The sequence below is a fragment of the Lycorma delicatula genome, chromosome 7, assembly GCF_047948215.1.
Source record: "Lycorma delicatula isolate Av1 chromosome 7, ASM4794821v1, whole genome shotgun sequence".
Lineage (NCBI taxonomy): Eukaryota > Metazoa > Arthropoda > Insecta > Hemiptera > Fulgoridae > Lycorma > Lycorma delicatula.
Window position 1 is genome coordinate 107,024,993 of NC_134461.1, and position 16,031 is coordinate 107,041,023.

Sequence of the window (16,031 nt, forward strand, 5' to 3'; positions counted from 1 at the left end):
AGGTGTTGACGTGTTTAAAGCTATTGACTGGATTTTGAAATTTTGAACAGACTCGTGTATACGGGGCAATTTGTGGTAAAAGTTGTAGGTCCTTATCTCCAGGTTGAGGGTAGATAGTTTTTGGAATCAATTTTCTCAGAATTTTGTAAACGTAATCCCACTTTTATTAAGCTCAGTACATGCGTGCATGCTTATCATAACATTTTTCAAAAAAATATGCCCTAAAATTCCACTTTTCCAAAAATCGATAAAAATTATCTCTTTAATTAATACATATTTTTTAACTAAGTTTTTTTGTGTTCTTAGACGTGGTAGTAGGGCAAGTGACCCCAAAAATACTCTTGGGAGTGGGGGAGACGATCAAAATTTAAAAACTTCGATATTTAAATTTTTTAAACTTTTTTAGGCTTCATGTAACATTATTTTCTCTGTATATAAGAATAAATAACCAATGGCAGGAAAATATTACAGCTTTGTTGTCAGACGTTGTTTTTAAACGAGAGATCATTCACAGATTGCAATTTGCCAAGTTGTAATTACTCCCGACATTATTGCAATATATTTAGGAAATAATTTAAAATATATTCATTTAAATAGGTTAATAAAAGAAAAAAATCTGATGTGGAAACCACATAACTTCCTAGTACGCTTATTAATTACATAATTTTTTATTACATCTTTTTTCTTATTATTGAATTATTTACTGTAAACTGTTTTTTACAATCACAGGTAAATAATTATTAATAAATCAATATACTGAAATAAAATTTAAAAAAATAAATAAAAAAAAGGAGATGGAACTCCAATTCGAGTGCCTTTCCCTTGTAAGATCCAGATACTTTTTCACTAATTAAAATTTTATTTGGCTATAACTATGAAACCAATGAAAATTATGGTACCACCTGTGATATACCATTGAAAAGCTCTTAATGAGAAAAAGTAAAAAATCCGATTTTTTTTAGATTTTGGACTTTTTTGGTTCAGTCGAATGCAATCAAACGGGGAGGTGGTGCACAACTAGATGTTACAACAATCCTAAATCCAAACTTTCAACATTCTACGGCTAATCGTTTTTGAGTTATGAAAGATACATACGTACGGACAGACGTCACGTCGAAACTAGTCAAAATGGTTTTAGGGATGGTGAAAATGGATATGACCGTTGAAATCTGAGAACCGAAATTTTTCACGATTACAATACTTCATACAAGGAAGTAAAAATATATTATTTTCGTTATTTAACGGGTTAGGAGTATTATCACCTATTCCTGTAATAAATATTTCAGAATGTTTTCATTCTGATAATGCCTAATTTAGGTGAAATGGCATAAAACCAACGAGCAAAGCTAAATGGTTATTAAAATAGAATACAAAAGAGCACTCACAAATCGTTAATACAAAGTAGAAATGAAGAACTAATGAGCATTAGCTACCGTTAAACTAATTAAAAACAATAACAACCCCTTCCTGGTAGTCGAGAGTTTCACCGTTTAAGTCCTAGTAAAGTCAGTCATTTTTACGAGGATTTGAATACTAGATCGTGGATACCGGTGTTCTTTGATGGTTGGGTTTCAAATAACCACACATCTCAGGACTGGTCGAACTGAGACTGTACAAGACTAAGACTGCACTTCATTTACACTCATAAATATTATCCTCATTCACCTCTGAAGTATTATTTGAAAGGTAATTACCGGAGGCTAAACAGAAAAAAAATAACAACCCCTCCCAAAAAAACTTACGAAGAAATAAAAAAATTGTGTCTGTATTTTAAAAAACAAATATTATTTTTGTAAACGTAAAACTATGCTTCTATATTGTTTAATAGAGTTTAATCATTTTTTACTATCGTTCTCTCATTTAAACTGCTGATATCATAACCGGGTCAACAATCGAAAAGCTCCATTCAGTTAATTATTTTTAATTTGTGAAAGAAATCTTCCCTATTCCTTAATATTATTCAATATTATTCCTTCCCTATTCTAAATTTTATAAATACTTGACAGAATTGATCAACTAAGTGTAACTCCTGGTCAAACCGTTCCTGAAATATATAGAGGAATGAATAATCATCGATAAATATTCAGGAATTTTGTTTTATCGAAGCATCTAAAAATGCACATTTACCTATTGGATTAACACTGGGAAAAAAATCTAAAATTACTATAATGTACACTTACTTGGTGTTGAGGCGACGGCGGTGGAGGCTGAGGCTGCGGTGACGGCTGAGGTTGTGGAGGGGGTTGCGGAGACGGTTGTGTTGGGGTTGTATTTGGACTGGGAGGAGGCGGCCACCGCCCTTCAGTATTATAGTTGCCGTTGGACCCCTGGCCACCTTGCTGTTGCTGTTGCTGCTGTTGATTTTGTTGTCCTTGACTAGGCGGTTGGCCTGGGGCTCCGCTCTGAGACTGTTGGGATTGCTGAGAAGATTGCTGCTGCTGCTGAGGTTGTGGCTGCGATTGCTGTTGCGCCTGCGCTTGGGATTGCTGTTGTGACTGCTGCTGTTGCTGTTGTTGTTGTTGTTGTTGCTGCTGCTGCTGCTGTTGTGTTTGTTGTTGTTGCTGAGGATTCTGAGGACCAGATCCGGGCGTATAAGGAGATCCCAACTGGAACGACAAAAAGAAACGTTGAAACTTTCATTCTGTTACAAAAATTACGTAATATCTACTATTAATTTTACAAAATGTGCAATCAAATGTAAAACGATTAAACAACAAAGAAAGAACCAAAAGGAATGAAAATAAAACGAATATTATACAAAAACATTTCCGAAAATAAAAAATTACACTAGTAGCGAACAACGATTAAACCGCAAGAATGACGGTAATTCAAATCAAGGCTGAATGAGACAAACACAAAACTTCTTTTAAAAAGTACGAATATTTCATTACACAATACAGGTAAATTCTAACTTGCGGGTAGAATACATTCCTTTTTTTAAACGAAAATCTTTACTGATCACTTAACCTGATAGATAAGTTGTCTTGATTACAGTTTCTTTCTAATACGTGAGCATATTTACAGTAAAAATGATTCAAATTCTAATCGATTGATCGTCGAAACAAGTTACTAAGAAATTGGTTAGCTCAATGCGAATATTCTGTTCAACTTGTGTTAAAAATTTTTGATTATAAGGATACGTAATTTAAATTTCATTTAAGTGTAAAACAACTTACAACAAACTTTAGGAAGTAGATAACTGTTCAAAACTTTAACACAAACTTTAAACTAACGATATTAAAACCTAACCGTAAAGAATTTTTTCTTCTACGACTACAACAGAAGGGAAAAAACATATCTTTTAAGTTAAATAATGAACTAACTGTTATCATACCAAATTGGTCTTACTATAAGTACAACATATATGAATAATAGATATTATCAACGATTAGTGTGTAATAGACCTTAAGTGGGTTGAACGAAATTACATTTCTGTATATTCCAAATTTACTTTACGAGCTACTTTGTTTCTAGAGAAAAACGAATTTTGTTGTAAAATATAATTAAATATTTCAACGAAACCTTTGTCAGCAATGCACCGTTTCCCGAATAAACATTCCCCGATCTTCCCAGTCACATTTAAGGGCTGGTGCCTTAGCCTAGAATAAGCTTTCCTTTAGATGTAGGGGGATGTTTATCTCGTGTCACGGTCCCTCTGTAGCTAGATCGTCTACAATTGATCGTTCATTACTTATCTTTTTTTCTAAACCTTCTTCCTGCTTTTCGAAGTTTGAATTGTGTGGTTCCGGATCAGGCCGCCGAGGACCGTGGTAAGGATACGAGGACAAACGGAACCGTTAATATTTGTTACAGGGGAGGAGAAGCGATTTTCTTGTGGACTTATCCGAGGGTTATTTCTCGTCTGAAGGCTACATAATAAGGACAAGGCCGTTCCGTATCGGGTAAACAAGTTCCTTCTAATACACGTATGTCCTTAGAAATAATAAGTTGATAAATAACCGATATACCAATTGGTAATAAAATTCTTAAATACATTTTCCCAGAAATATCTGATGGTAAATTCCGTATACTAATATTATACATTTTTATTACAAAATTATCTGCTCAAAATTAAAAGGAATAACACGTCATATATACCAGCAATAGGTTTTCCTTTTTATTTTTTCTCGGTGTGAATTACAGTAGTTGGTCGTTCTATATTTACACTTGAATAACTTCCTTTAACAATAAAATTTTCATTTATTCGAGTCGCAGCGTAAAATATTTTTAAAATAGTTGTAAACAAATTCAATAAAATAAAAAGAAATAGTTGTTTTCACCCAGATGCTTAGTATATTTTAACCGTTAACATAACAAAACAAGGATAACACCTACGTGTAAACGAGCTCGTACACAACTTAATACGACTTTTTTTCTACCTCCCCCCTCGCCACTACAAACGACTTAACCTTTAAGGAAACACATCGACCGTCAGATGGTAGGCGGTGCACGTAGCATCCTGCACAGCCATTCGCAACACTTAACAATGAAGCCGACTGCTAGTGAGTAAGAGATAAAATATTTTTAACCCGTTATTAAGACAGGCGATGACTAGTTCTGTGTGGGCGAAAAAGGCTTTTTTATCTTCAATTTCTCGTTTCTTTTAAGCTGTTAAATTTATTATCGTATCTACATAGCCTAAAAACCTGACATTTTAAAAGGAACGAATATAATAAAAAAGAAACAAATTTAGTCACATTATTTCACTCGTACCATCTACGAAGTCAAAAAACGATAAGCTGCCTTGTTCTCGTTCATTGGAAATAGACAAACCTCGGGTTTGTAGAAATAAGATATCCAATTTTAAAGCCGGTAAGAAAAACTGAAGCCCTACTGACCATCGTTGTTCACGCTAAACTTACCGGAAAGACGTAAAAAGTAAAAACAAATCTGATTCTCCAGTTACTCCAAAAAATAAAAACCTGAAATTTCGTAGAAATTATTCAAGGAAGTATTTTTTGTAAACCTAAAAAAAAATTATTTTAACAATCTTTCGGGGCTGAAAAGGGATTTCGAGACCGAAAAAGCTGTAAATTTGAGTTGTTCAATTTATCGAGAGGATGTATGAAGATAAAAAAATTTTCAGCGAAAAGCCGTGACGTGTTTTTATACGTTGTAGGAATTTTAATTTTCATTTCAAACCGGCGTTAAAATTTACACGGAGATCAGGAGTAAAAAACCAATTTTTTAAGTTTTTCGGTTTAATTGGAGGGAGATACACCGGTTTTGATTTTTTTTAACCTCCGGGACCACCGTTAGGTATTACTTCAGAGGATGAAATGAATGACAATTTTTGTAGCGTGTGAAAATACCATATCTAACAGGGATTCGATCCCGGGGTCATTGCATTTTCACAAACCACAAAAACTATCATTCATCTCATCCTCCAAAATAATACCTAACGGTGGTCCCGGAGGTTAAAAAAATTTCAAAACCGGTGTATCTCGCTCCAATTGAACCGAAAAACAAAAAAACTTAAAGGAAGTTTAGTTTTTTACTGATCTCCGTGTAAATTTTAACGCCAGTTTGATATGAAAATTAAAATTCTAACAATGTATCAAAACACACCTCCGCTTTTAACGACGCTTACGGTTGAAATCAAAGTTCCCATACATTTTTCGACCCGATTTGGAGAGAAGCTATAAAATTTGAATCAAAATTAACTTTCACCAATATCTCGGGGAGAAGACAGAAAACGAGAAGATTTTTGTTTAACTATCCCGTAAAAAGAAGAACAAAACATGGTAAGCATGGATGTCGTTATCTAGACATTTCTAGCAGATTGAAATGAAAATAAAATTCGACTAATCGTGAAATTCTATAAAAAAGAAAACATAATTCGAGAGTCTCAAGTGTTTTTAAGTATAAACTTCCATCGCAGGACGATATTGGATGGACGGGTTGTTCTTATTTCTATTTTATTGTCATAACACGATGTGAAAGTAAAATAAAAAGGCTAACGTGGAATAACCACTCATATATTCCATTCAAAGGTATTATTTAAGACCGATTTGCTTATACAGACTGCAATTAATTTACAGAAACAGATTGATTTTCTGTATCTCGGCAGGGCGAGACATAAAAAATGATTCTTAAAATTCAGTACTGTACAGTCTAAACAACGAGAAATTCAACCGGTTATTTGTATCTTTAAGAATAAAGTTTAATTTTTAATAACAAGAATTGAAAAATTGCAAAAAACTAAAATTGAAAAATATTTTAATATTACTCCTCAAGAAGATGTTTTTCAGAATAGTAGCTTAAACCCTTGACACTGCTCTTTAACGAACCTATTATCAGAAAAGCTCAACGAAACCGATAGATAATTTAGCAAAAATCCATCCGTAGCGTTAAGTCGTTCGAAAAATGCCCATTGAAAACACAAAAACAAAATCAGAAATTCACAATCTAGCCAAACATCTAATAGCTCCAAATTTTCAAATATTTTATCCCATCCGTAGCATACAAATAATTTTACATTTACAATAAACCATTTACGATAGACGGATGGTGTTATTTATTATATCATCATTTTAACATTTATTCGATTATATATTGCAGACTAAAAATTCACAGAAAATAATCGCATCTGAATTATACTAAACATATTCGACAATAAGTTAAAAAAAAAAATATAAAAAAATACGGTAATGAAAACGGTTTGGGATGACGAATAAAAATACATAAATGAAACAACGTTAAAATCAGAAGAACGATAGCATACTTTACAAACACGAAATACCGATAGAAAATTGGCAACAACGTATAACAGCATAACTGAAATGGAAGGGAGATTTCTAAATCAATTTAAAAATGTCTCTTGGCGGTAACACAACACAGGACCACAATATTAAGTGTTGTGTACGTGTGTGTTTATCAGATGAGTCATTCAGGAAGAGCGAATAAGCGGGATATATGGAGCGAGAAAGACGGATCGACAGGACGAGGTAAAATATAGTACTACTACTACTACTAATAATAATAATAATAGTAATAATACTAACAACAATAATAATAGTAGCAATAGTAAAATGAACTGAGGAGCAGGTGGGTGATTCCCCGATTGCGGGCAGATGTAAACAATAAAAGGTAGGAGGATGAGAACGAGGGACGATGGAAGAGCGGTTAAGGGCGATGACCTCGGCGGCCCAGGCATGTTGAGAAAGGTCGTTTTCAATCACAGTACAGTCAGGCCGGCGGCAGCAGAAGCAGAAGCAGGAGCTATATATAGAAGCACATCGTACACAAGTCGACCTACATTTCCTCGCAAATCTACTTACAATAAACAACGCCGATCTTAATTATGTCCCTTTCTCATACCCCGCGTCCCGGTTATACTATCGACCGATAACCCGCTCATGCCGTCTCTCTTACGCTTTTCTTTTTCTAGTTCTTCTTCGGTATACAAAGCTCTCGTTTCTCCCTACTGTTTACAAACACATTAATAAAATCGCTCTCTTTCTTCATATACTCTCTCTTTCGATAAAACCTTCACTTAAATCGCAGAAATATCTAGTTTAACTCTTACTATCGCTTTACGTAACAAAACCCATTCATGTGAATTAAACAATCCGTTTATACTTTGCAGACGACGAAGAATACAACTTAAAACGTATGTAATACATAGAACAATAAATCGTAGAGAAGTCTTAACTGTTAGTTAATTAATGGAAAACGTTCGTCAAAATATATTAATTAAATATAAAGGTGTTAATTAAAACCGGATAATTTTAAAATCAAAGGACAAGAAAAAAGTGATAACGGAATGTGATGAAAATTAGTGAGCAAATGATGGAGGACGTTATGCCAAAATCAAGTATAAAGATTAGATACGAAGGAAAGTAAATGCACCCGGGTTTAAGTATTTAGTAACACTTAATAAGTCGATGAACAGTGAAGGAATAATTTCGCACACATCCAGTTTGAACAGACTGTTATGAAAGACGTTTGAACTTTCTTTATCGTTAAAATACGTAAATTGATTAAAATAATAGCAAGCTGATAAAAACTAAAAACTACACTTCGGTTAAGAATATAGATTACGCCTACTAGACGTGCGTAATGTATATCCTGTAGATATATATATAAATTTAGCTAACCGTCCTGAAATTCTCATTTAGCGCTTTTTGATACGATTTAACGTAAAATACATTTCTTACCGTTAAATGCTTCGAATTTATAATACCGGTACAGATTTACACTTATAAAATTAATGTAATACTTCAATACGTTCCTCTACGTAATGGAAACCGTAATTTATTTAATTCATCGGTTTTCAACGGAGAAGGGATACAACATTAATTTGTTGTTTTATACAATATTTGTCCCGAGATCTTTCCTACGGTTTGTGTTGTAATTTCCTATTTATGTGAGCACACATAAATAATACGAAATTCAAGAGGCACTAGGACAAACATGCTTTACACGAAATGACGTTCATTATACAAAGTGCCCATAAAGTCTTTCCACGATTACAAAAAAACTATTACAGTTACACCTGTGCGATTTGGGGCAAAAGAAAAAAAAATGATTATTTTTTTTTAATATTGGTTTGTTGCAAGAACAGGCAGAGTAGAGGCACTGTGATCAGTTTTTTTATAAAATGGCGTCAATCCAGGAGAAATCGCAATGTGTGTTGCGATATCACGAGTCGAAGTCACCGATTACTGTGCAGCGGAATTTTAGAAGAAAATACGGACGACGAGCACCTAATAACAAAAATATCGTTGTGTGATATGCAAAATTTAAGGAGAGTGGAAGCGTAGTCGACCACATTGGGGAATACAGTTCAAGAGTTTCTGAATGAAACATTTCATGGCAGGGAATGGGACGGTCACAGTCCCTGACCACCACGATCACCACACACAACTCCCTTGAATTTTTCCTCTAAAGTTATCTTAAGGACAGAGTTATGCAACACTCGTATCAGATCTGGACACATTGAGACTGAGAATAACGGGGAAACTGTTGCTAGTGTTACCGAAGAAATGTTGACCAACACATGGCGTGAAATTGATTATCGCTTGTCATTCTACAAGCGACAAAAGGCGAACAAGTTGAAATTTATTAATACGGCAAAAAGCTTGATAATTTTTTCTTTCTTTTGCCACAAACAACACAGCTGTTAACTTATATAGTTTTTTGTAATCATGAAAAGACTTTATGGACAACACCTGAATAATCAGTTAGTTCCTAAGGTTAACTGAACGAACATTTAACTTGTACGGCTGAAGATCTACCGTAGTTTTGAAGGCATGTTGTTGTGCGGAAATAAGAAGACGAAGATAGGTTATAAGAACGGGAAGGAGATGATAAAGAATAACATTTATTCGGTCAATATAAGACGAGAATTTGTAGCAGTATCTTGTAAAGTGACCAACTACGTTGGACCGTTGGGTTTGCATCTCCTTCGAGACAAGAAATATAAATAAGTTTTGTTTCCTACGATGTAAATGTAATACTGGTTGATGATAACTCCTAAACAGTTTGGGTTCCCGAAGGAATCGATAACAGTGATTGTTTCATGTATGCCGTTTCCTAATCGTAGCAAAAACCCTTTCAAGGATTATTCTTAAATATACTAAACCGGGTACAACTATTATTTTCGATACAGCAGCGGGAAAACGGAAAAGCACACTCGGATAGTGGAGTCGATTTGGACGGCTGCAAAACATCGAAGTAGAAAGAAGTACGGGATCAGAAGGGAATTGTTAGAATATTTAGAGCGCCATCAGAGCGAAGAAACCCACAACTACTTATTTTAAGGCATATTAAGCAATTCTGGTCACCAAATTAAACTAATTTACGTGTTGTAACGTGTATTTTGTATTGTATAAAAAAATGTTTTTAATTTTTAACGTAAATTCTAAAAAATAAATGTTTGAAATAATTTCGTTTAAATAAATAACAAATTCGTTTTTTTTTTTAATTAATACACAATATAAAAACGGGGGACTAAGATCCCAAGCCATTTTTTAAGACATCCAGGATTAATTGATTTATTAGTTGAATGAGGTGTTAAAAAGGAAAACTGCACAAGACGAATATTGAGAAATACAAAACAGATAACAGAATTAAATTAATACAGAACAGAAAAGAACGGGAGAAACAGAATACTGTAACTTGAATTCACAACTGAAAGGAAAAAAATAATCTGTGAAAAAAAAAAAGTTAAAACATTTCGAAAGATTTAGAAAATGTAGTGATGTCAAAAATAATCCTACACTGCGGCAACACTTTAAAATAAAAGAGGAAGAAGGTTTCAAAAATACAGAAGTTACAAAACATATTTCGGTGTTACGTCAACGAAGATAATGAAGAAAATGAATTTCCAAAAATGTTTTGCGTGAAACATTATTACACTGCGCTGTAAAGTTCAAGAACGAATTGTAATTCAGGAATTAAATTCGTCTAATCTGAGAACTTATATTTTGAAATAACAATTTTCGTGGAAAATTAATAACTGAAAATTACTAGGAATAAAAACCATTGTGATGTCAAAAAAATATTCGTATTTTATAATTTAATTATACAAGTACTTTTCTAATATCTTTCAAAAAAAATTCAATAATTTTCAAAATCGTGCTTCTGAGATGAAAAATAATCAATATTTTTTGGTATCCCAATAAAACATATTTTTGATTTTAAACAAGAATTAACATCAGATCCATGCGAAAATAAAAATCTGTCGTTAGAAACCAATAAAGTAAATAAATAAAAATATTTATTTATGCGCCTAAATAAACATAGTTACGCGCCTAAATAAACATAGTTACGTTAAGTTTTCCTGTTAAGAAAAGAAATAAATGTTGTTATTTGTTTAAATTCTACTACAGTGATATTTAATATAACCAATAAATCGAATGTATAGATATTAAAAGAAGCGAACATTTTCACGGCGAAAAGCGTTTTCATTGTCATCTTGTTCGATGGTTGTTGCGTTATTGCAAGTATCGTCGAGGTAATTTGAACACAAGCGAGTAAATTTTAACCTATGCCGATCTGAAGTTACGAATTCGGCTTTATTCGCGCGCGACAGCTTCCCCTTCCACGACTACCACGCTCTATTTTACGAAGAAGTTTCAACAACTTTTACATTAATTTTCGGTTTAAAACTTTTCACCACTTGAAAGTACAAGTCTTGAAGAATAGATTGCACTTGAAAAGGACAAGAAAAACTTCTTAAAAGCCAAAATAATTACAGTTCCTGAAGAGGCTTTTTATAAACAAATTATACTATCTCCGCAACGGATAAATAAATTTTCTTTTGTAAGCAATCATTAAATTTGGAATTCTAACAGCTAACTTGTAAAATAATAAAAAGGTTATTTTTGCAATAAATATTGGATTTACAAAAAAACTGATATTTTTAACGGGTTTTTTTGGCATTTTTGCATTAACTATTTAACGCAATTCAACGTTTAAGGGCTTAAATTGTAGGTATTGCAAATGCCCAGAACTTTAATTAAGAATCTTTTAGCCTAGGAATTTTACTTTAGCCTACAAAAATGAAAAACCGATTTTCACCACCTTTGAACATCCGCCATTTTGTCCAGTCGCATATATACAAGTTATAGTTACCCTAATCTACAACCCCATGTACTTACCTAAACTCTACAAATTTTCTTCAAAAATCGGTCTTTTTTCTCCCCATTGACTGGACTAACAAGAAATTGAACAAAATGATGATTGATAGATAAAAAAACTGGAGTGATCACAACGTAAAAAAAATTAATTTACCTAAATTTTTTCCACCTCTTAATCTTTTAATAAAATACAAATTCAGCGAGTAAGTCGCTAAAAAAAAAAACTGTCAGAAAGAAAGGGAAGAAACTAACTATTAAACTTAAAAAAAAACTGCAATACCGAACACGAAAAAACAGGTTTAACTGTTTGTGCTTGCACTGTTTACTTATACATTAATTCACGCGAATAAATAGCAAAAAATGTATTTTATTTAAGATCCTGCGATGAATATGTGAAATCAAAGACAAGGAACATACAGCTAAGGTTTCAATATACGAGGGATATCTCTAAAGTAAAGACCGATGGGAAATTTCTCTCCTTAAGGTTGACGATTAAAAGGGTTAAGGTGGACGATTTAAGGCTGATGTGTGGTTTATAGCCAAGCTAGTAATGTACACACTGCTGTCTGTAAGTTGTCGCGTCTAAGTACCTTTGATTACGTGTGAATTACGTGATAAAATGAATAGCAAATCGATGTTGCCGCCGACTGTGAAATACGTGACATACGTTTTTTAAATCATCAAAACGGTTAATCCGGCTGAAATTCATAAGCAGTTGGTTGCGGTGTACGGTGATAATATAGTGGATGAAAGAAACGACCGAAAATGGTGTAAAATGTTTAGAAATAACAGAAATAATGTGCATGATGAAGAACTTTCGGGGAGGCCCTCGATAATCACCGAGGGCTTGTTGAAATCAGAAAAGATCCTAGCTCAACGATTTCCGACCTGGCCCTTCTTTTTCCTGATGTTTCAAGAGCTGTTATTGGTCGCGTTGTTCATGACCGTTTAGGCTTTAGAAAGGTTTATGCAGGTTGAGTGCCGCACATTTTAACGGAAAACAAATCGGAATGAGATCTGCTTTAAAATTATTGATGCGCTACACAGAAAACGGTGATGAGTTCCTTAATTCGATTATTACCGGTGATGAAACATGGATTTCGTTTTACACGCCGGAGAGAAAACGGCGCCATCCTCAATCATCAACCAGACCGAAAAAGGTTAAGCCACTGATGGCCACAGCCTTTTGGGATCGGTTTGGCATACTGCTCATCGATTTCATGCCGCGTGGAACGACTATAAATGCAGAAACCTACGCGAAACTCTACGTAAGTTACGACACGCCATTCAAAATCGGCGACGTGGGCGGCTGACCGACGGTGTCGTCCTGCTGCACGATTATGCACGTCTACATGTTGCCGGTAAGACACGTGATTTACTGAGAACATTTGGATGGGAAATTTACGATCACCCATCATATATAGTCCGGACATAACACCTTGTTTTCAGTGGTTAAATGGACTTACGGCAGAAGAATACGACGAGGGTATATTGAGGTTGACGTATCGCAAAGATAAATATCTTAATTCGTGTGGTGATTATAAAGAGAAGTAGTATAAGATATGTAGTTTTAAGAGAAATAAAAAATATTTATTAAGTTTTCAGAATAAATTTTTTTACCGAAATAGTCTTGATAACCTCTAGTATTTTCTTATTAATTCGTATTATTTTACTGAAATAATAAGATTTTCATTTAATTTTACATGAAAACCGAAGATAATATTATATGATATTATTTCAGTAAAATAATACGAAATAATAAGATTTTCATTTAATTTTACATGAAAACCGAAGATAATATAAATACAATTCGCGTTTTAACCGTAATTTACAGACAATTTTAGTTGCATGAACAATATTCAGATGGCGCAAACAGTACGTACATCGCCGCCTACTTACGGAAAATAACACATTTAATAGCTTCTATGTCGAGAATAGTTAACCCGTTTCAATAAAAGAAAACCAAACATGTAATTAAGCAATAATAATCTAAAATAACATATAGCTATAATTTACAAAAAGTATTAAGTATATTCGTAGAATTTGACACGATCTGCTTTTAAATTTTCAGTTCACCCAATTTTAAAGTTACCTGAATTAATTTGCCGTTAAAACTATTTTCAAATTTAAATACATCGTTAAAAGTCATTCATATCAGCCAAAAAATTCTTCGACTTTTAAACAAATATCAATACCACTTAACAGACTGACCTGATTATATATAGACATTTAAAATATTTTCCCCCTTGTTTTTCTAGACAAAACTTTGGATTTCTATAGAACTCTTACGAAACTATTAGCTAAAAAAAAAATGTTGAACTATAATGCGATTTTACCAAAGTTGTGGAGATTTAATGAGAAAAAATTAGTTTTCAAATGAAATTCAAAGGTAACTAAATAAAGAAAATTCATATGTTTGGAATAACTAATTATTTTTAAGTCGATTACATAAAAAGCAAAACTTGTAACAAAAAATTTTAATAAGGATATAACGCGATTTATTAAAAAAATTATTAAAAAGAACGCGATTTATTAAAAACAACGCTTAAAGAAAAGTAATTTTTAATTCTCTTTAACCATTTTAAAAGAACTGGAATTTAGTCCTTGGGGGTAGACGAAGAGTGTGTACCAAGAGTAAATAAAGAGAATGGAGAAAAAGGGAAAAAGATAACGGTAGAAACCACCAACGATAAGGAGAATCTTTTTAGAATATGACTAATTGGAACATGAGATAAGCGATCAAGAATAGGAAGTACGTAAGTACACGTGCTACACGATACTACGGTGGGGATGGAGAAGCGGTTGGAAGAACTGCTGAGAGAAACACAACACACGAGAAAGTACGGAGCGGATGAGGAAAATATCCCAGTTGTTCAAACTAACTTATAATTGCCGACAAAAATGAAGCGTTTTACTATCGGAGGGTGGAGGTAGAGGGAGACAAACGATCTGGACTATCATCAAAATATTCGTTATCATTACCATTATCATCCGACGAGACCCGTAAACAGATTACTCCGTAACAATTATACGATGCCGTTTAACAATTAAATAATACACCGTTATGCAGTAAATTAATTTAAGCATGTGCACAACACGCCGCTATATTTTAATTCGACCAATATAATTATAAATTTAATAACTACTAGAAAAAAGAAAACGAGAAAAAATAAGTAAAGAAAGACGAACGCTTAAGTAAATTACACGCACAACTGAACTAAATACGGAACAAATTTAAGAAAAAGCTCAACGATTGTAAAGTAATACTGTTATGTAACACGACATCACTAAGACTTAGTTGTGTAACAGTTTACAAACCGTAAGTATATTTTTCTTAATATACCAGATTCCAAGAAAAATTCAAAAAATAACATTTCTTCATAACGACATCCGTAACGAAGTGCAGCACTATCTTAAACGACTTATCATTTTAACATCACGTTTTCGGTAAAGATGAGTCGAGTCGAGCAGACTTGATCGTCAAAAAAATCTCAATCTCATGAATGCGAGGCCTACGTGTTCTAGATCCTCGACTCGTATTAAACCGGTAGGTAATATTCTTGTATAACATGCAGCACGCCATGACGCTGAACGCTTTCTACGATAATTTTTGTTGCGATGTAAGCGGTATTTATCCGATGTTTGTTCTGCGCAGTTGTGTAACGAGCTATCTCTGTCGTTGATGTACGTTGTTTATAAAACTCTTATAACGCAACCCTGACCTTTAATGCATCTTGGCGATTATTTTAGACATTATGTTTTGTTACATCGTCAACGATATTTATATTTTTCAGTATTCATTCTCTTTCATCGCGTGGAAAGAATTTCCAAAAAAAAAAAAAATAATGATAGTAATTTTGTTGCCCGTATTGTGAAATGTCGGGATGTTTAGTTAAACGACGAATTCAGGGCGATCGAAACGATTTAGTTCGCGGCAAACTCGCGTCGTATAGTTTTGATTTAGTGTTATTCCCGTCTGAAATAAATTATCTCCCTTAAAAAGTCGGAACGAGTTCACAAAGTGAACAATACGTTAACAAAGTTCAAAAATTACCCGTCAGATCGCGCATACCGATATTTAGTAAATAATAAATGGTCATTTAATTTATCCAAATTTATATAAATAAAAAAATAAATAGTTTTGTGTGTGCCCTCATAACTCAAAAACTACATAACAGATTTTGCTGAAAATTTCACAATTTATTATTATTTACCCCGGCAGTAATAATTTATTATTATTTATTTGTATGTTACGACTTCCACGTAATAAAATAAGTTTTAGGTTATTTATTTATACGTTTTTTTTTTATGATTTACATAGTGAGAATGGTGACGCGTTTGAACTATGGAAAACGTTATGGCAATAGCGAAGCATTGCCGGATCCACCAGTATTTAATAATTTATCATTAATTCATTTATTTATATTTCAAATTTTTAATATTAAT

The 16,031-nt window shown here is 33.2% G+C and overlaps 1 protein-coding gene across 5 annotated transcripts in view; it reads right to left on the bottom strand.

The window, feature by feature from the left end:
* Positions 1-16,031, bottom strand: part of osa (trithorax group protein osa) — a 532,978-nt gene that overhangs the window by 321,025 nt on the left and 195,922 nt on the right. For all 5 annotated transcript variants that reach the window (XM_075370466.1, XM_075370470.1, XM_075370468.1 and 2 more), the window contains one exon: positions 2,181-2,606. In XM_075370466.1, coding sequence (XP_075226581.1) covers positions 2,181-2,606 — 426 coding nt within the window. The remainder of the gene's footprint in view (positions 1-2,180; positions 2,607-16,031) is intronic.